At 40.1% G+C, this 21,182-nt stretch overlaps 1 protein-coding gene and 1 long non-coding RNA gene across 2 annotated transcripts in view; one reads left to right on the plus strand and one right to left on the minus strand.

The window, feature by feature from the left end:
* Positions 1–244: 244 nt before the first annotated feature.
* rgma (repulsive guidance molecule BMP co-receptor a) lies at positions 245–12,690 on the minus strand. The gene is made up of 4 exons (XM_034142116.1): positions 12,677–12,690; positions 8,449–8,564; positions 5,422–5,939; positions 245–3,110 (listed from the first exon to the last, which is right to left on the minus strand). The coding sequence occupies exons 1-4, from the start codon at positions 12,688–12,690 to the stop codon at positions 2,409–2,411; spliced, it is 1,350 nt and encodes a 449-aa protein (XP_033998007.1). The 3' UTR covers positions 245–2,408.
* The window catches only part of LOC117491958, a 61,026-nt gene continuing 48,372 nt past the window's right edge, over positions 8,529–21,182 (plus strand). The window contains exon 1 of the long non-coding RNA XR_004556804.1: positions 8,529–9,073. This is a non-coding gene — a long non-coding RNA (uncharacterized LOC117491958). The remainder of the gene's footprint in view (positions 9,074–21,182) is intronic.

Here is a 21,182-nt window from a genome sequence, read left to right on the forward strand (position 1 = left end):
GCATGATCATCCTTTGTCACATGTGTCTTTCACTTAAATGTTGCTAATGAAACATTTTGCTTATTTTAATATTTAGAGGAGATGTATATTTTCTTACCAAAGACTTCTTCGTTTTGAACTTAAAAGTAAAAAACGGTTGCATCTGCTCACATGCGTCACTACATCTCTACAGCAGGGGGCAGTCTAACACTGGAGACAGTTGCCAACACATACAACTCCCACTGAGACAAGAGGACACATCACCAACAAGACATTTTCTTTTATTCAATAAATAATTTACATTATGAACAGCTGGCGTGTGGCACCACATTTTCTTTACATACAAACACAGTTTGATCTTTCTGGCATTTCCCATTTAGCTGTTTTTAAAACTCTTTTCTACCATTACAAGTCTGACACAGAATTACAAACGAAATAAGAGCTAAATGGAAAGGAAAACATAAAGTGCTTTAAATTAAAAAACATGAACACCCCAGAATTTGTTCCTACATTCCCTTTCTAGATAAGGTGGGCTGCATTTAGCATGTTTTATGTAAAGTAATGACAGCCGGCATTTTATCCCTTTCTCCACAACCACTACAGTAAGTGAGTATACTGTATTAAATCAAAAGTATTTTGTTCTGTGGTGTTCATGTTTTTGTAAAAATCCCTTTCAAATAAAAAAGGTTCACATTCACCAAAACATCTGATGTACAAAAACAGTAGTGATAAATTCAAAACACAACTGGTAATATACAAATTTAAACTCACAAAACATATGTACAATCTCACATTTCACGTGTAGAACCATATACTGTAAAACTCACAACACAAATTACAGCTATTAACACAAGATTTAACATTACAATCATTTGTTTTTTATGATTTTTTTTGTTGTCAAACTGCACCAATACATGTTCCAAATAGCAGTAGTAAGGCCTGCCAAATACTTCAGTGTAAAAGTTAAATGACTGTGAAACTGTGCCCGAGTAGTAACTGTATCTACAGGGTGACTTACACATTAGCAGATACTGCAGGTGAGAGCCAAAGTTCAATGGAAAGTGTTATCATGAAACACAAGAAAAGGCGAGACTGCACTAACGGAAACTAATGCTGCTTTAACAGCGTCACTGTACTGCAAATCACCCACAAACACAAGTTGTATACAGTTATGAATCCCTCTAATGTGAATGTTTAAGACTGAACGATGGAAATTCAGATGCAAGGGAAATGTTGGCACAAGGGCTTGTTCTTTGGCAATGACTTAAGCCATGAAAGCACGTCTACAGACGCATGCTTATCGTTTACGCACAGCTCAGCAGCACACTGGTAGTCCATAAAAAGCTGAACTGACTGGAGGTGACGTCTTTATAGCTAGTACTAACAGTATCCACACCACTGGAGAAACAATTCACAAAATGCTATCAAAGAGGTGATTCAGTTGGATTGGCTGATCTACATTCTGTAAACGCTATGAGTGCCCTTAACTAAGGTTGTTCTTCTGCTTTTATTGTTAGCTACATTCACATTACAGACGTTAAACACAAAACACTGTCTGATCAACATGTCGGCTGAAACAATGGAGTGAATGGCCGTATGACACTGAAGAAGAACATAGTTATTATTATCAGTTCCCTTAAGGGATTTGCTACTAGGCTAACAGAGGCTATTTTTAACAGGACTGTGGAGCCTCGTCTTTTCTATTTCGGAGATTTTGGGTGCAACAGCAAGACATGGGAAAGAGTCCTCCCACTGGAGGTTTGTTCTGTCATTTTTAGGGACTCCTGCACCCACAAACACACAACATTAACCACAGACTCTGAATTCTCCCACACACACACACAAACACAACCAAACAATATGACCCATTAATCTCCACAGCAGACAACTGGAGACGCTGCTCTGACATCCTTTTGGCTGAGTGCTTCCTCCAAAAGGCTCAGGCTTTTCCAAAGCTGGAAACTAATCAAACATAGAGCTGCTTCTGGCCTTAGGTTAACAAAAGCCCCTGTCAGGTCCTCTCGCTCCGCCACATGAGCCACGGAGAGCTTCACTGGCTTGGCACTGATGAGTGGATCAGGAGAGGGAGGATCAGCAAACTCTTCTTTCTGCAAAAGATCATCTTGTCCGGCTTCCCATCGGCATGCAGGCCCGGTGAGAATGTGGGATTTAATCCCAGGTGGATATCCTGAGCTCTGGAGTAGCCGGGCTCTCTCACCGCTGCTCTCATCAAAGACCAGTCCTATGAAGCAGCTAAACACATGTGATGAAAGGTGGGGAGCACGGTGACCTCGTCTGGTCATCAGACTGAAGTCCAGACACGACAACACTACTAAAATGAGACTCAGAGTCACATCACAGAACCAGAGCAACCAGAGTACTCTAACACTCACTGACAGATACACCATGAGGATACTGTTGTGAAGGGACTATAGATGAGCTGTGCAACACTCAATCCACAATAAGACAGCAAGGACGTTGAGGAGAAGGAGTGAAAGGAAATCTTTGCCCCTCTGTGGCGCATTATTCAAAAAAGAATCCTTTTCATAGATGTGGTATCTTTTGCTGTTGGAGTGGAGCATTTTTACATCCTCAAAGGCGTAGTAGGCTGCCATTGTGAAGTTAATGTCTCCAGAGGAGAGGAGGTCAAACACACAGGACTGAAAGTACAGGTCCTCCACTGGGAGCCGCTCTTTGCACTTGGCCTTGGCAGACTGGTAGGTGAAGCCCTGAGCCGCGGTGCTGTGGGGCCTTCCTGTGCTCTGGGCCTCCGCAGACCGAGCCTTGAAGTTTCTGAAGTCAATGCGCTGGTTGGCCGGGCAGCCGTGAAGACAGAGGTACAAGTCCTGGTCATCTCCTTCCTCCACAGAGTTCACAACTTCCTCCGGCATCCGCACAGCAAAGGTCAGGTAGCGTCCGACCTGCCGCACCACGATGGTTGTGCCGATGTACCTGGCCTGAATCTCCACGTGCTGCCCGGGAACCTTCTCCACCACGCGCAGAGTGTTGGCTCCATGGCGATCCCCTCCGTTCTTGGAGCCATCTGCAAAAGCAGCCGGCAGCTCATCGGTCTCCGCGTGATACATCTTCTGGTCCACACATTCCTGGAAGTTCTTAAAGATGATTGTCAGCTGCAGGAGGACAGAAAAAAAGATAAGTCATTAACATTCAGCTTAAATGATCATATGCGTTTGCCTTTATGAACCTCACAAATGCAAGTATGCCATGTAATTAGGGTTATATACAAAATCCTTGTTAACTGCAGTAGATATTAACAGCAGATTTAAAAAATGGAAGTGCTTATACTTTTGCATTAAGAACAAGTTTGTTCAATATGTACCACAACTCAACTTAAGTGTCATATTTCAGCACTGGCTCATCATGGGGGAGGCCAAGGTAAACGCCCTCAAAAAACACGAGTCTCGGCCATGTAAAATCAGGCCTCAGTCAGCAGACACAAAGGCGATCCATTCATAGCGCTGAAAACCTGCCGGTGAACCCCAGAACTATGCTGCAGGGAGTGGAGCGGGGCCAGGACGCAGCGATACACTCCGCAGCTAATTAAGTGAGGCTGGGCAGAGCTCGGTTTCATCAGGACACCATGAGCGTGCAGGCGTGTGGTGCAGTGGGTTGAGCGTTGGTGTTCGGATCAAGGGAGCACAGGTTCAAACCCCACTGCAGTTACCATGTCGTTGTGTCCCTGGGCAAGACACTTCACCCCAAATTGCCCACAGTATTGAGTATGTAAGTCGCTTTGGATAAAAGCGTCTGACAAGTGGCATGTAATGAGCCATTGTCAGAGCAGCGATACCAGGACAACATAGGGACTGTCAGACAGAGTAGGGGGTCTACAAAATACTCCATTAGCTTTACAATTCAGTTCTGTCTCAATTGGAGCCAACCGTCTGCCAACATTTCCGACCTATATTAACTTCTGGTTTTTTCGCCGGCTTTAAATGAAAACAATCAAAACTAAAATGCCTCTATTATCCCTTCATCAGAAAAAGGTAGAAAAAACAGACAGTTGTATTTGCTGTAGCGAATCAGCACAGAGCTCTGCTAATGCAAGTCCTTTAGAAGAGGGTGCCTTGTTTGCACAGGTGGCATTGGCTGCTGCCTTGTTTTCCCTTTGTCCAGAATCAAGATCTTAAAAAAAGACATCTAATTGGCTTCCAAGAACAGCAATATAAAAATGTCATTACTTTAAAAGCTCAAAACCCCACAAATGCCTAATAGAGTATCATTAAGAAGCCTTGATTGCAGAAAATTGTACTTTCTACAAATGTGATTAAGGACAAAGTCCTTTTATACTCAGTCTTAAAAGTTAACTGATGATACTCTGCAAAGAGGCTGAGGTCCACAATCATTGCTGTCAAAACGTTGCCAAATCTGGAACAACTCTAACTGAACTTGCCAAATACAAATACTTGTACTTCTTTGTTTTTGACCTCAAGTTCGACTAGAAAGGCATTTCAGGGACAGCCATCCAAACTAACCAATGTACCATTAAACAAAACAACAATAATGAAGAATGCACTGCTGATAAAGCTATGAAGGAAAATATATCATAATGTAGAGAAAATATCTAAAGTCCTGCAGACACAACATGTCTAACTGTAATGTGCTCTGTGTGTAGACTTCACTGTAAGTAGGCCAAGCATCAGCCTGAGCCGTCTACAGCGAAAAGTGAAAATGGAGCCTCATGTTAACATTTGACGCAGAACTGCTGTTATAATACTAACATATCATTTATAAAGCCTATCAAGATCTTTGCAATTGAGCAGGGTTTGGCTTCGTTATCTGTCATTATGGATCTCATCCAAACACTAACCAGAGTTCACAGTTTGTGAGAGCAGCTTCTCTGTCAAACAGACCACATGAAAGAAGAGACTCGCACAAACAAAAACACGAGCGGCTACAGGTTTCCATGCAGCAGCACTGACCAGAAGTCACCAACAACTAACATGGTAAATCAATGCAGCAAGGTGCAAGTAATGACTTCTATTATATATGATTATTTAAACAATTATTTAGCCTGAAATATTATAGAATGCTAATTATTTACCCAAGCAAAAGTCCTCCAGTCAATACCAAACCAAATGTCAATTTTAAATTGACATTTGAGAAGCATGACGAGCAAAGGTTAGGCATTTATGATTCATAAGTTACTTCCAGGATAAACAAATTATTGCAGTATTAGCAAAGCAACTTTCTGTTGATTGTGGAGCTGAAATTTGCTTGATTTGACAAAATGTGTTTCATTTTTATCGTTTTATGTGATTTGGAATATTTTTAAGTTTTAGACTGCTGGTCGAACAAAACAAGACTTATGTCACCATGGAAGTTTGAAATATTGTATAGATGCAGCTCTAGTTGACCAATAGAACTGTTGTTTATCGCCTGATTGGACCACAATTTAGGACATCATTAAAGGATCCCCACCTTGCTTGTTGCGGTGGCCATAGACCCCGGCACCACAGGAGTGTTGGTCACCTGCACTGACAGGTATTTGTTGTGTATGAGCGGCCAGGCTCCTTCCACCTTACACGTCTGGAAGTCGTCGCCAAATGTCCGGAGGTGTGGGTCTCCGAAGAAGCCACAGTGGGTGTAGTTGGGAGGAGCCGTGTTGCGGGGGAGACTGCGCTCATAGTGGCACATTTCCGGGCCATCTGAACGCTCCTGGCTGTCAGGTGTGAGGGGTGGGGGTGGAGGAGGAAGTGCGGTGCGGGCATGTGGTTGGGATGTGGGCCCCTCCCTGGAGCAGTTGTGTTGGCTCATTAGATCCTCTATGCCATGCTGGGCAGAGTGGTACGCCAAGTCCCCCCTGCAGGTTCGTGCAGTCCGCCGCACACAGCTGTTGTACGCTCGCAGCGCAGTGCAGAACTCCTCCTCCGGTCCAGAGTTCGAGGTGGAGGCCCAAAATTCCGAGTTACACTTCAGGATCTTACACTGCAGGCTCACTGTCAAGGAGGAACAAGACAGTTTTAACACAAGAAGCAAACCAGATGGACACAATGTTATTCAATGACATGATAGTTTCACAGAAAAGCTATTAATAGTAGTCTGTTATTGATGGTAGTTTAGTAACACAGATATATATAATACTAAATCTAAAACCAAAAAATCTGACGAATCATGAATGTTCACACAGCTATCGTTGGCTGCAGTGTCAAATGAAGTTTTCTTACATTACAGCAGTAATTACTTTGCCACATACTTTGTTTTGTAGATTAACTAGTTGGCATCTTGTCAAAAAAGCTTTAATGCGAGAGAAAGAGGATAAAAAGCTTATGCACTATTATATGTTGCTGCTGAGTTGTGATGGTACACCTTGAAAAACGACAATTAATATCTATAGCTACACAAATCTATACATTTCCATAGCATGAAACACACAAACAACAAACAAAACCATTTTTTTTTTTAAATAGTGAACAAAACACAGGCCTGAACCTCCCTTGGGTAAACCAGGATATATGATAACTTTGCTGTGTATTGTAGAGAAGTGCATTGACCTTTCACACCCTTTTGGTTCATGTAAAGTAAGAAAAGGCCTTTTGGGATCCTAATCTACACCTTTAGTGATAATATGCTGCTTGACCTTAGATTGTTGTCTCCTGCTTTATTTCCACATCCGGCCACTTATTAACACAAATGTTCTTCAAACATGTTTCAGGATGCCCTGTTGCCACACCATGTTTGAATAGTATTACCTTTGACTAATAAAGCATTAATTTAAACAGGCAGTGAGAGGTTTTTCCCAGTGTCTCAAGGGGGGGAGCCATATCAACATTTTGAAGTCACACTTTAAACAATATCCCTCCTGAAAGCTTCACCGCAGCTCTCTACAACCCCCGTATCACCTCTCCGTTTACCACCCATTTGATAGATGGCAATAAACTAATCTTGATCTCAGCTATCAGTGCATTAGCACCTTGTTGTTTGACGGTAAGTGACTTCAGAGGAAAACTGATAAGGGATTGGCACACATGCAAGGTGAGCTGAATGAGGTTTCCCCAGTGCAGAAACTAACCAACCCACTGCAATCATCCCAGTCTTAAATGACAAGTTTATTAAGTCAATTTAAACACAAAAATGGGGATGTCTAATATGATATCACACTGCCATTGCAGCAGTTCACATTACTTTTCCCCAAAAACATTTTTAAATAGCTTTAATGCTGGACTTTAAACTGTTAAGCATGCACATTTAAGCGTAATTCAACTCTCTTGGAATTCTTTCGGGGTTTTTTCAGTTTCATGGGTGAATACACTTCTTTAAATGAAAGTCCTTCCTTAAAAAGATGACCTAAGTTAAAGTAAAAAATAAACACAGATACTTTCAAGGAGCTCTGTGAAATACTGAGGCATGCACCATCCCCCAAACAAAACAAGGGTTGAGGGCTACAACAGCCCCCAAAAGACCCCTCACTTTGTTTTGTCTTCCATTAATAAAATAACGTCCTGTGAAATAAAACCCTGACAACAACTAGGCTACTTAAACTAGTCAAATGTTGTGCAGTAACGACATTCTTCTTCACTTTCAAGCCTGGTGTCATATTTTCCTAACTTTCAACCTTTTCCAGAGCAATTTGCCCTAAATATGTGCAATTTGTAACCAACCAACTGATTTGCTGCGGTGAATTATACATTTTTGGCAGTTTTTATTTTAAATGCAAGCTTCAGCAGAAGCCACTCTTTTAGGTGCACTATGTAACAGTGTTGGAAAGTAACTAAGTAGGCCTACTTAAATACTGTGCTTAAGTACACATTTTAGATACTTGTACTTTACCCAAGTATCTTCATTGTATAACTCTTTATGTGTATACTCTACTACATTTTGGAAGCATATTTTGTCAAAAATATATTTCACATATTTATTTATTATTTATGAATTCAGATTTTGACACACAATATTTAGGAATAACTTGTTTTATTTGGTCTAGATTAAACCATCCAACATTATATTTAAGTAACTAAAACTATGAGTGGGTTAACAGGAAATTAATTGGCAGCAATTTTGCTAAGTAGCTGCTTTTCCTTTAAAAAAAATAAATATATATATATATATATATATATATTAAAAAAATTGAGTTTAACTTTTAATCCTAATACTTTAAGTACATTTCCCAATCGTACTTGACATTTAGTATTTTTACAGTGTGGTATTAGTTGACTTTTACTTAAGTAAAGATTCTGAACTTTTTCCACCACTGTATGTACTCTTCCATTGTTCAGTTAAATATATCGGCTCATAAATTGTGACCTTACCAAGCAACTTTGCAGCCTACGTTGAGAAAGTAGTTCGTTAAACAACGATACGTTTCGACAATAACGTTTAACTTGTCATTTTGTTTGGTAAACCTTTTAAGTTTAAACATTTATATACAGTCTATGCATGGTAAAAACATGTTCGTGTGGGTTTTTAAAAAAACGTTTTCATTTAAAAGTATAAAAAGAGGCATCTTACCGGTTGGGAAGAGTGAGAGAAACACCGCGAGGACTCTGCACACGTCAAGCGCCGAGGGTCTTCCTCTTTTCCCCATAACCATCCATCCAGCTCGGGGTCGCACTTCACTCCTCTCCCTGGTCAAACCCGATGAAGGAAGGACAGAGGAGAAGAGTTAGAGCCGCCGTGAAAACACACAGAAAAGTCCATAAAAGGTGCCTGGAGTCGGTCCTGTCTTCTCATTACTATCTTTAAGAAGTTGTTGTTGTTCGGTGCACCGTGCGGCTACAGCCGGGGACGCTAGCTAACTCGCAGTGCGGGACAAACCTCGAGCAGCCGGGCAATCCGTCTTCCTTTTAGGGGAGTGTCGACAAGGTGCAGCCTCTGCGGGCCAGCGGACACACTGAGCCAATCACATCCGCCTGTTCTGCCCTTAAACCCCCTCTCCAAGTTTCAAATTACAACTCAATGTGCAGACTTGTTCGACGACGACCGTCTTCGCGGCCCACAAAGTAGTGGTGCACAACGCCGTGTAAAAGGGGCTTGATTTGCGGCTAAGATCACAACAATAACCTCTCTGTGAAGGAAAAACCTGGAGAGAAAAGCAGTGGCATCCCCCCCCCCCCACTAAGCATGTAAACAGGAGGTAAGCTACCAACAATATAAAACAACACCACGTTTATTCCTAAAGAGCTGTTAATAATGTGCTTCTACCGTTCATATCAGCACACATAGCCTTGTATAAATAATGGACCCTAAAAATAGGTTTAAACTTACTTCATGTTTAATATTGAGGCTACAAGCAAAGCTAACCTCTTCAACCCCTCATACCCACCACTGTAGGTCAATCAAACTCACCCAGTGCAGCCAAAATCTACACAAGTTTATTTATGTCCTAGTGGGGGTCCCAATGTTTCTAAAGATGCCAAATTTGTCATACTGAATGTTGAAAATGTACACAAAAGTGGTGCTGAAGAACATTCCAATTTGATCAAATGGGGAAACTACCCGCATGCAGTCTCCAGTTTGAATATTTCACCAAGTGTACACATCATGTCTGACATTTGAACAAGCTGTTCTATTATAAGGGCTGCCTGCAACTAGCTATTATTTTAGTTATCGATAAATCTGCTCATTGTTTTATTTATTACTTATTTTGTCTATTAAATGTGAGACAATCAAAGTTTACCAAAGCCAAAACTAACATTTTCAATTTGGTTGTTTAATCATGCCAAGAGGCCAAAACCTATATATTTAGTTTACCATTATACATGACAAAGTAAAGCATAAAATCCTCACTTTTGACAAAGTAGAACCATAGCCAATTATTTTAACCAATTCTCAAAAGAGTGGCCAACAGGGTTTTCTGTTGCTTGAGAAATTGATCACCCAATAGTTTTAGTGTGTCAGACTATCAGACACACTACAAGCTAGGAAAATACCAACAATAACTGTTTTTTAAGGGTTGTAAGGTAAATTAACCTTCAACACATAATCAATCAAATCAAACCAAATACCACAGGAAAAAAGGTAAAGAACATTAGCTTGAACATTTTAAAAGCCACTGTGAAATATTATGCCTGTAATTATATAATATAAAACTCAACATCATCTGTGTGTTCTCAATAAAACCTATAGCGCTTGATGGAAATATTCTACTTTTCAGTGATGGCAATACTTTCCATTAACCCAGCAGCATGTATTTAACTTGCAAACCATACCACAATGTGTTGCTGCAGTTTAAACGTCACATCAGTAAATGAAGTTATCAAAGCCAATGTGAAAGGCGGCTCTAGGAGTGATTTGTCTTTTGAGTAGTGATAAAAATGCCGGACTTGTAAGATAGTAGTTTTGGCATGTTGGCTTAAAGGATTAGAGAACATTTCCTTTACTGGGCTGAAGAGCAGATGATCTACTACTCTTAAATGCATACAACCTCCATTGAGGTTGTACAAATGACACATCACCTCTGACTTTGACTACAATTTAAAGCAACATTAAATCAGAAAGATGGCCGGCTGTACAGTATTTTTCCATAGAGCGTTGAATGTCTTTGTGAATGCTGTCCCTCTCGTGGATGATGGATACGTTCATGTACAATGAGGTCTGAGCCTACACATGTTTTCAACAAGGGTGGCCCCGGAAAGACTCATTCCCCACTCTATACCTAACATTCCCATCTGAAATGAATGACTGCAGCTGTAAGGCACAAGCTGCTCTGTGATATGTTTTGATGAACTGTTAAATATTTTTGGTGTTTAGTAGCAACATTGGATAAAGAACCAAACTCAGGAATGACATTATAAGGGCTTTTGATGCAGATATCTTGTGATTGATTTAGTCGCCTAAAAAGCTCAAAATCCTTGTGTATATATCACATCTTGAAAATATTGTTGCAGATTGAACATTTGAAACCTGTTGCAGTGAGCTTGCAGACAAAGGTGAAACATGTCTGAATATTATTCAGTATCATGGGTTTTTATGACCACGTTCATATTATTTGTCAATTAATTGACTGTGTTAATGTCTTGGTTGACTAAGACATCTTTAGCCAATTAGTGGTTTATGAATTGTCTTTTTTATTAAGTCATTCGTCATCAAAAGTTAATTTGCATGCATTTCTGTTTAAAGTAAGCTCTTTCGTCTTTAGTAATGGACATTAAGAGTTACGTGTGCATGACGGCCTTTCTCTGAGATTAAAAATGAAACTGGAGAAACAAATAATGTTACATTTTTATATCAATGGAAAATTACTTATTTAGAAGTCCATGACCCATTTCTGTGGTTAGGATATTTATTCCTTGTTTAAAAATATGATTATTTTTATCATTTCAACTGTTATTTAGTTAATTGTTTTCGACAACAAACTGCCACTATATGGATAATCAATATAATCGGAAAAGTAATTTATTTAGCATAAATGCCAAACAGTCTCCGGTTCAGCCTCTCAAATGCAGGGATTCACTGTGTTTCTTTGTTTTATATATTAGCTCATACTTACTTTAAATAAAATGTCCACAGATTGGGAGCGGTTTGTTGTACAAAGGAAGCCATTTGAAGACATCACCTTGAGCTCTGACATCTGACGGCCATTTTGACAATTTTCTTACATTTTATAAAGTTACCAAATAATTAATAGAGAAATAAGATGCATACCAAATTCTCACTACAAAGGCAAATTCAATTAGACTCATTACACCACCATAACAATTAGGTTAGAACTCTTCTCTTCCATAGGCTTTGCTCATCAAGTGTCCATCATGCCATCAGCTGTATTGTGTCCTTTGGATAATAGTTAGTGACCAACCAATTATATAGATTGCTTTTAAACCAAATTAGTTTTACTTTATGGATTTAAATCTCCATGTAGTGGAAAGACAAAAATTGTATAAATGAGGATCTATATAGACATCCAGCATATCATGTTATCCTCATGCTGTGGTAGGTAAAAGTGACTTCTAACAATTAAACATCTCCATTAATCCAGCAGGTAATCCAATGACGTTTAAAGGTGTGCTGCTTTAAATCTCTATTACTTGCCAAACCTCACACAGTTCTCACATTTTCATACTAAACATGTAATGAAGTAATATTCATCTCGTATTGATGTTAAATTGTGTGCACAATAGCATACATTTATTATATTGCATCTGTGTTGACGGTCACTGAGGACTGAGCCTCTTTTCCAACAGATGGCGCTTGTTAGGAGCTCTGATATGAAACCTCAAATCATGACACAAACGCACATGGCATTATGAGGACAACCAAACCTGTCATTACATTTGAGCTTTATGGACAGCTCGGTTATTGGTCTAATTACATGCTGTCATGCAATTAGGATTTAAAAGGTGTAGCTTAAATCTGCAGCCAGCAGGCGCATTTGTCCTGTTGCACTGCTCTAAAGAAGATACTCTTTTATACATGTCAGATGGACAACTGCATTTCTGTTTGAGAGTAGATTGTTCAAAAACCCTAGAAATATGGTAAATTAAATAGTGCTGCATTCTTTAATATCTGACGGCACAAGTGAATACAGTGTGTATGCACATTTGACTGACACCAGCAAATGGATCGAATTCTTAATATTGCAGCTCTCCTGACTGCAAATATCGTGCAGTAAAGTAGACACATTTAAGGACATATAGATAGTTTAAAACCAAAGCAAGCGAACGAAAAACTGACAAGACTTCTGCGTAAACATGAACTCAGATAATGTTGGTTAAAATTCAAAATAAGTCTCCAAACAAACCTTGGCGAATGCATGGGCTCTTCGCGACTCAGGAGTCCTGCAGGAATCCGGAGGACAGCGAACTGGAGTGAGAGGGAGCACACTCCTAAAAAATCTCCCCCTTTAAAAAAAAAAAACCTCGTACTGTGTGTCACTGTAATCCGAAATCAAACGCACTCAGTGGCTTTCTGAGTGTTAAATCCCGTCTGTGCATGATGTCCAACGATGTGCCTCTCGCTGAAATGAAAGTGCTTTTCTTCTTGTGAGTTGGGATTCATTTAAGCAGCCACTTCTCGCACCCGGGGTGGACTCAGATCTCTGCAGCCATTGCTAAACTCATTTGACTATCGGTCGATCGGCAAGCAGACATTATGATAGATTAAGTCCAGTAATTGCCCTCATCCGCGCGGTGAATCCAAATTGTTAGTTATGGTCGACGTCGGGGAGAGAAGCCCTGAGGGCAAAGCTGCTGCTGCTGCTGCTGCTGCTGCTGCTGCTGCTGCTGCTGCGTACGGCTCGCTGTCTGGATGTTGTGAAACGGCTAGTTAGAAAGTGTGAGAGAGACAATGATCGGCTCTGCATGACGCCACTGGGAGCCCCAAATCTCAGCTGCAAACCCCCCCCCCCCTGTTTTCCAGCTAGTTGTTCTCTCTTTGGGAGATAGAAGTCCACAGATTACGGTCTAAACATTTGATTTGAGAGTTGTGAAGTCTTATTTTTCTGTCACAAGCAAGTGAAACTAAACCCATGTCATGTCAGCTTCCCATGTCATTTTCTTGATTTGTTCCCCATTTTCTGCCTTATTACAGAATCCTTCTGCAAGATCAAGATAGAAGTTTCTAGACCTATTATAACACAAACAAGCGTTTACAACTCATTTAAACTGCTACTTCATTTACACATTGATAGCTTTTTTAATTTCTAACATATAGCACCAATTTTCAGAACTAAATGACCAGATAACCTTTAGCACACTCTCTAAATTACATGTTGGAAACAGACAAATCCATAATAATCAGGATTTAATGGAGGATCAGGTGGACAAACGCTTTGCAGCAGGGAGGAGGGGGGGGGGTTATGCTCAAAGGCAGAGAGGGCTGCATGGGGGCTGCACCTGTGTTTTAGGATCAGACGGCATGCAGGAAAATACCACCACAACCCCCTCTTTCCTTTCCTCTTCAGCTTTTCCAACCTCCACTCCATGGTTCAACATAACTGGTTCTCTCTGCTCCAGTTTCTCTGTGATCAGGAAAATCCATCACACCAGGGAGGGGAGAGATTTTCGGACTGAAGCAGCACAATGACCAATGCGGTGTTCTCACTGTCTGTCAGGCGGGTATTGGATATGCAGAATCATGCAGAAATGCAGAGCTGATGGTTAAAACCGCTGTGATTTCACCATCTATTAACACTGGAGTCGTACACGTTTTTAGCATGCAGCTACCGGACCGAGCTGTCACATTACATCATGCCTTGGTGCATCCAGCAAGATTCTGACCCCTGTAATCCGCTCGTTTACTATCACAGCCCAGACCTGCCCTCTCCAGATGGCCACGGAGAGGCAGCATATTTTGCATTGATGTAACATAAGAACATGAAAGAGTGGCGCCCCGGTGTGAAAAGAATGGTTTTGGAGGTGCCGGATTCCGGCCCCATCTCAAACACAGCTGGTCCACTTGCTGCCTCGCTGAGGTATTATGGCGAGTTAACCCAACAGATCTGCTTACATTTACATATCACTGGATTTGAAAAGCACCGTTTTTTTGTGTTGTGGTTCAGTGTCTGCTGCACCATTTTACAGAACAAATCAGTTATAGTCAGCCATGTAACTATTACAGACTGAAATTAAAGAAGCATTCAGTAATGCCTGTCCTTGGGGTTCTTTGTGATTTTCTTTAGTAGCCTGTGATGTAGTCCATTCTGAAAATATGTTAAGCTAAGGCTGCCTCAGAAAATAAAACGTAAAAATTGGAAGAAACAGAAGACAAATCTGCTAGACAGCAGAACATTCCTGGGAGACCAATTTAAAAAAAGAGCTCCTTGATCCTGGTGGAGACATTTGTTTTTGAAACCTTGTGATATAGAAAGAATATATATCTATAAAAGACTAGCTTACTGATAGATATTACTCAAACTTTCCTGACGCAGAATAGGATAAAGTTGCTGCAAGATTCCTGCAACATGATTTATCATAAAACCACAAACTGTCAATTCAGCAAATTAATTTAAATCTTGCTTCACTTTGGTGATTTTTCCAGAACATCTCATTCTGTACTTTCCCACTGTAGGATTAAACCTTAACTGTTGTCTTCCTATACAAAAATAACCATAATTTCAGATGCTGATCACCAGTTAAGCATAAATCCAGCCTACTGAAAACTCATTCAGTTGAACTATCTTTTTTTCTTTTCTCAAAGCTTTGTATTTTGGTCCAGATAATTTAAGGTTTTCGTGCTAAGCAAATGATTGTGCATATAAGAAATGTGTCTCAACCGCTGACCAAATGTTTGAGGTGGATGACTAGACATGCGAGAAACTAGTCAGCGATGGCAGTATTTCTGAGTGAGACATTAGTAAACATTGTGTGCTCCTGCTGACCTTCCCGTTGCTGTTTGAACTCCCACAGCATAACAATTAGCTTGTCATGGTGCGTTCAGCTTTTTTTCCCCTGAGGTGTCACACTGCATTGTGTTTTTGACAGACCGGTTGAGATTATGCAGACACATCCTCCTGTGATCATTGTGTCACCAGAAGAAATATGTTGTTTTCTCCGTTAACTTTTCAACACTTAAACCATAGTTTCCCTCGTCATGTGGAGTTGTCGGTAATTTCATACATGTAACCTTTGATAGAGATGAAAAGATAAGTCCATACATTGATAACGGCAATTATTTAGTTAATTAACCATTTAAGTGATTTAATCGACTCAGTAGTGAGAATTGGCTAATTGTCTTTATCATATCATATCGGGCTTTAAAAATCTGATTCTCAATTAGTTTTCTTTATAATTACAGCCTAAAAGAACCAAATCAGTCATTTAGCTCCTAGAGGGACATTTCAGATTATGCAATACATTCTCACCATTTATACACTTTATTAACTTTTCCATGGCCTACTGTGGCTTATGTAAGAGTGTAATTTATCAGAGGAACAGTTCTATATGGTGCCCCTAGAGCTCAATGCAAGGCAAATTCAGGCAACACAAATAAATGAAAAAAATATTTTCACACATTTGACAACACTAATCCCAGCATTGAGAAAACCGCTTTGCCGACTTCACAAGACAAAAAGGATTTGATGACACGTGTTTCTATATTTATAAAAAAAGGCTCAGATACTGTTACCAGAGGACACTTAAAAGTTGTTGAAGTTGGAATTTATCACGGATTGCATGATTTTACATATTATATTACAGAATTGAGTATAAGGCTAATAACAAAAATACAATGTTAAAATGATCCCACATTTTATTTTATTTTAGGTAATTTTCTAACACCACTTATTAGAATATATTTTATAGAGTATACATTTGCATAAATAGAGCAAAGCTTACAGCGAGGCTTCTATAGCAGTCCGTGCCATGCATGCTCACAACTACAGAAAATGACAATCGACATATGTCTGCTCTTTTTAATGACACATGCATTTTATTGTATTCTCCACTCATCATAAAACCATGTCTGTGTGAAATAGTATCCATTCCATTTATGTTACACATAAAATAAATGCATATCCCTCAGTGTGGACTATTCTATTGCTGGCTTAGTATTACAAACTAAGACATATCTTGGAGAACGCTCTGAGTGTATCATATATGATTGAAGAGACTTTAGGTTTTTATTAACCTGTTACTGCCAAAGGTTTCTCTTCTTTTAAAGGCTGTTGAATGAGAAAAAAAACAGTTAACCTGGGAGAGTCCCTTGGTATTCAGTGAAAATACAAATGGACAAAGATCTATGCTTCATGTACATGATTGACATTCAAAAAGAGGGGGTGGTGCATCGAGCAGCACCGTCTTTCGGAATAAGGTGTGAGCATGAATTCCAAAAAATCTATTAGGAGGTGATATGTGGGGCTCAGACACTGTGTGGAATTACTACCTCAGTCAGTAACAATATGAATGCTTGCAAATTGGCCTGTTCGTGCACACAGAGGAATGGGCTTGAATGTGAAAACCCTCATTACAGATTCTCCTCTCTCATTTAAGCAGAGAAGAAGAGTTTCTTATCTTTGTCCAAAGCCAGTCTACAATCCAGGGAGAATTATGCACACTGTTTAATTCCAGACATGGACCGAACTAGACAGAGTGTGTACGGACAGCAAGACAAATAATTAGCTCCGCTGCCAAACATAACGGATCTGAGTGAAAGAAGCAACACTCCAAGCCACATTTTAGGGAGCACCATATGAATGAAGATCTGCTTTAGACCCTGGATGATCATCACAATTTTGCACTTGACAGGGTTTTATAAAAACACACATGCTGGTGGTGAGCCGCCATGACACCATTAGTATGCAAGATGCCATAAATGCAGGAAAACTGAGGCTTATCTCAATAAAACACCTGCCTTTTTTTAATTTCCTGCTTCTGGAATTCTGTGCCGAAATTGAAGGACCATCTAAATATCCAGTTTATGAATATGAAATTAGATAATGCTTTTCACCGCACACTGTGAAATGCTTTTCTGGCAATTTAATTTATACTTAATCACAACTAATCAGTCTCAGAAATAATAAGAAATCTTGGCATTATGCCTTATTTGTCTTTACTGTCACAAAAAACAATCATTGCATGTTTGTTGTTTTGTATTTTACACAGACAATAGAAATATGTCCTCGAATTCAGAATTATACGACTCTCTTAGTTTTTAGACTACATGGATAATATAATCATGTTAAAGCACACTCCTATTTTAAGAAACCTATTGTATTCTTCACTGTCGCTGCTGTATTAGCATTACTCATTTTAGCATGCTTCTAGCTGAAAATTCTTTGTCGCTTCCCCTTCATCTACACTCTGGTTATCCTTGACCCGTGTAAATGCAGGGCAACGATAACACTGACAGAAGTACGAGCACAGACTTTATCACAACAAGCGGATTCACAGTCTCAGCCCTGCTAATTGTATTTTGTGCATTTTGTGAACGCTGCCAATGTCAGCCAGCCTGAATTCTTCACGGCTCTTTTATGTCTAGGTTGTTGAACTTTTACTAGAGTTGTGCAGTGTTGTCCTGTATGCACAGCTGCGGGGGCTACGTCCTGCCCTTCCCTTTGTCCCATCTTGTCACAATAGCTGTAGAGGAAAGCTCAAGTTTTTGCAGGTGCCAGCAAATTATCTGCTGCCCCAAATTCAGTTTACAGCTTTCATGCTCTGCTGATGGTGAGAAACAGGAATCAGACCGGTTCTTTTTAAGCTGCACGGGGAACCTGGTGCATGTTGCGTTTGCGTTTGCGTTTGCCTGAACGTTTATCACATGCATAAACCTACATTTTCTTTTAGAAAACATCACAATGCTGAAATCCAATAATACACCATCTGAAATTAATTCTTAGCCAGTCTAGTCAGTACATCTTCAGTATGATGGGACTGTTGGCTTGCAAGTTTTTCCATTGTTCACTTCTAAGCCCGGCTGCTTCTAGATCTCTCTCTTTATTACTTTGACCACACACATTGACTTTAAAGTACTCAAGGCAGGATTGCTGCTCCTACTTACCACACAACTCTCTCTATCTCGCATTTTAATACAACAATTCCTTTTGAATTTAAGCCATTTTAGACCATCATTTCATGTAAAACGTTTGGCCTAGTTTCTTCCTATATCTGTGCTGTAATGTACATTTAATTTGCAATATACTGTAAATTGGTAGTCCTATTTTAGTTTTAAGTGATAATTATGGGTCGGTTGCTCGATTAAAATTATAAAACAATCCTTCCAGCAGTGTAATTGTGTCCCCAGCGAGCGGAAGCAAATTAATTTGCAATTCTTGGGCCCTAGAAAAAGATAATTTCCATGCTGAAATATTTATAGTCTCCTTAAAACAGTTGGAGAGTGGAACGCAGTGGTGGCTGAAAGAACAGATTAATCTGAAACTCATTAAGATGCATGCTATCTCCTCAGCAGGACAAAGAAGAGCTATTTCCTGCTAGATGCTTCCAAACATGTGGGAATGCCTCGTGTACTGAAGACAGCAGGGCCGCAGCACTACTAAATGTCATCCATGTTCATATCCCTGTGCAGCCTTGTAGTCCACTCCATCTTTGTAAAGTGTGTGGTTGTTCATTAATGAGCTGTGGAAATGTCAGCGCTTTGGGTTCAGATTAATTGAAGAGCTCACAGACGTCTAATTACAGGAGAAAGACTTACAGATATCCCCAGCCCTCAGAGACAGTGTGCCTTCAGCCGCCCCCCGAGGGCTCAATGATGCTTTATTGATCATCATTTGTAAAATGATACCGTAATTTCCCCGTCTTGGCTGTTGCAACAAAAGCAGGTTAATTGGATCAGACCCGTTAATAGGGGGGGGAAAGAAAAAACCTTGGTGCTGAACAAGCTATAAAGGTTTGATTTGTTATGCCTTAGCTCGAGGATTGTGCTTAATATGCAATGGGGTTAATTAACTGTGAGTTGAATGGTTGTGAAGCTCCACAGCGCGGCCCCGCCCCCGTGGTTGTGATGGTGTCTGGTGATTGGTCAGGTGTTTGACCAACAGTGGAATGGCGATGGAGGCTGTTGATGTTTTCCTGACGGCCCTTCATGGCGAGCGCCTCACACAGAGTGGATTTCCTGAAAAGTTGTGAAACAGGAGGAGACTCGAGGCCCCCCAGGAGAAAAAATCCCAATTCCAGAGCCAGAATAACATCAGTGAGTCATAGTTGCCTCCAGGCCACATTGACTTGATCTCCTCTGTCTCAACATGCAGGCCGGTCCTCTCACCAGTAAGTTTAATTAAAGTAAGAGTAGGAGTCGCCACATATTTAACCTCATCCTAATATGTCTCTACAACTGTATTATTTGTAATGCATAATCCGTTCATTCAAATTGCACAGGGTTTGAAGTCGAGATGTAGATCTATCTGATGGTTTATAGCTATATTAAAATAAGGTGCCACCGTTGGGTAATACAACTGAAATACTATGAGAAAATGATTTACAACCTCCCCTTGTCATGTGGCAGTTAAGTTACACTTTGTAGGGAAAAGAGCAAACGTGGATGTTGGTTTTCATTTCTCTAGGTAAACTGCGATCAGTCTGTATGTCTCTACTTGCCCATGCATTGTCTACATTTCCTCTCATCTGTGGCAATCAAAGCAAACTAGGAAAGAAACATACCTTTGGTTGATGAAAACCTAATGATGACAAATTACACATTAAGTAAAATAGGTTGCTTTTATGAAAAGCTGTCTTGTGTTCTGACAGACACGTACTGTAACTGTCAGTGCAAGCAAATCACCTAAAACATTGGCTGACAAGAAAGAAATAAAGTAAGTATCTCAGTTAAAAGAATGTTAGTACTGTTTCTAAATCAGCTTTTCAGATGGGTAAGAGCAACACCATAACAGATACAAAAAAACAGCCTTAGCATGCACTGTTCTTGACCTATGCAACCACTGAAACATTGAGCTGCCAAATTAGCTTTGAGGGTAGAAGAAGCGTCCAAAAAGGCATGTAGCTACAGTAACTGAGTGTATCCATGTCAGGAAACTGTGATATCACAGCATCGGTTAAAGCAGTGGTTCTCAAACTTTTTCTTTGAAGAAAAAAAAAAGTCAGGCCCCCCCCCAACACAAATAGTCACGTAATGGGCCAAATTAACATTTATTAAAATACATCAATATGAACGTGAGCATTCCTTTCAAAAAAATAAAAAAATCACTTTGCTAGAACAGTGATAATAAAACAATGCTCCATAATTCTGTGTGGTCAAAAAAATAAATACATAATACAATTGTGCAATCCCTTTGCTAGAACAATAAGTTATAATACTTTGCCACTTTGCAATGTGTTCCAAAAAATGAAAAGAAAGAAAATGCTGATATTTGGCAAAAAAGTGTGTCTTATCACATTAGTGGCTGCAATGAGCCTGTTTTGCACTGCACATTTCTTCAAAACGGGGTTGCAGGCTCAGTGGCGGCGCCAGAGATTTCTTTTGGGGATGCTGTGGGGTAGCTTGACGTTTCATAGAGGGTGCTCAAACATTTAGGGTTTCCCATTAATGTACCGGTCGCTACAGTGGAATTTGTGCAACAATCCCCACGCAAATACACAATGTACCTGCGACTGTTACAATGAAGGCTCGATAATCAGCTCACGGCATATAGGTGTAAGCAGGGGTAAAGTGCTATTTTTATAGGTGGTGTGTGGACCGCACATCCTCTAGGGGGCTCCGGGGGCATGCTCCCCCGGCAAGATTTTTTTTTAAATATTGAAGTTAAATGCATCAATCTGGTGCACTTTGAGAGCCAAATTAAGAGATCTATGGATACATCTCTCAACACCCATTTGAAACAGAACTGTAAACAGATTTAC

The sequence above is a fragment of the Trematomus bernacchii genome, unplaced genomic scaffold, assembly GCF_902827165.1.
Source record: "Trematomus bernacchii unplaced genomic scaffold, fTreBer1.1, whole genome shotgun sequence".
In the NCBI taxonomy this organism is placed as follows: domain Eukaryota; kingdom Metazoa; phylum Chordata; class Actinopteri; order Perciformes; family Nototheniidae; genus Trematomus; species Trematomus bernacchii.

What these genes read in the sequence shown, in the direction of transcription:
- rgma (XM_034142116.1), bottom strand. An exon ending in TCTCTCACTCTTCCCAACCG is followed by an intron (nt 5,940 to 8,448) that starts GTAAGATGCCTC and finishes CCTCCTTGACAG; the next exon opens with TGAGCCTGCAGTGTAAGATC. An exon ending in TGGCCACCGCAACAAGCAAG is followed by an intron (nt 3,111 to 5,421) that starts GTGGGGATCCTT and finishes GTCCTCCTGCAG; the next exon opens with CTGACAATCATCTTTAAGAA.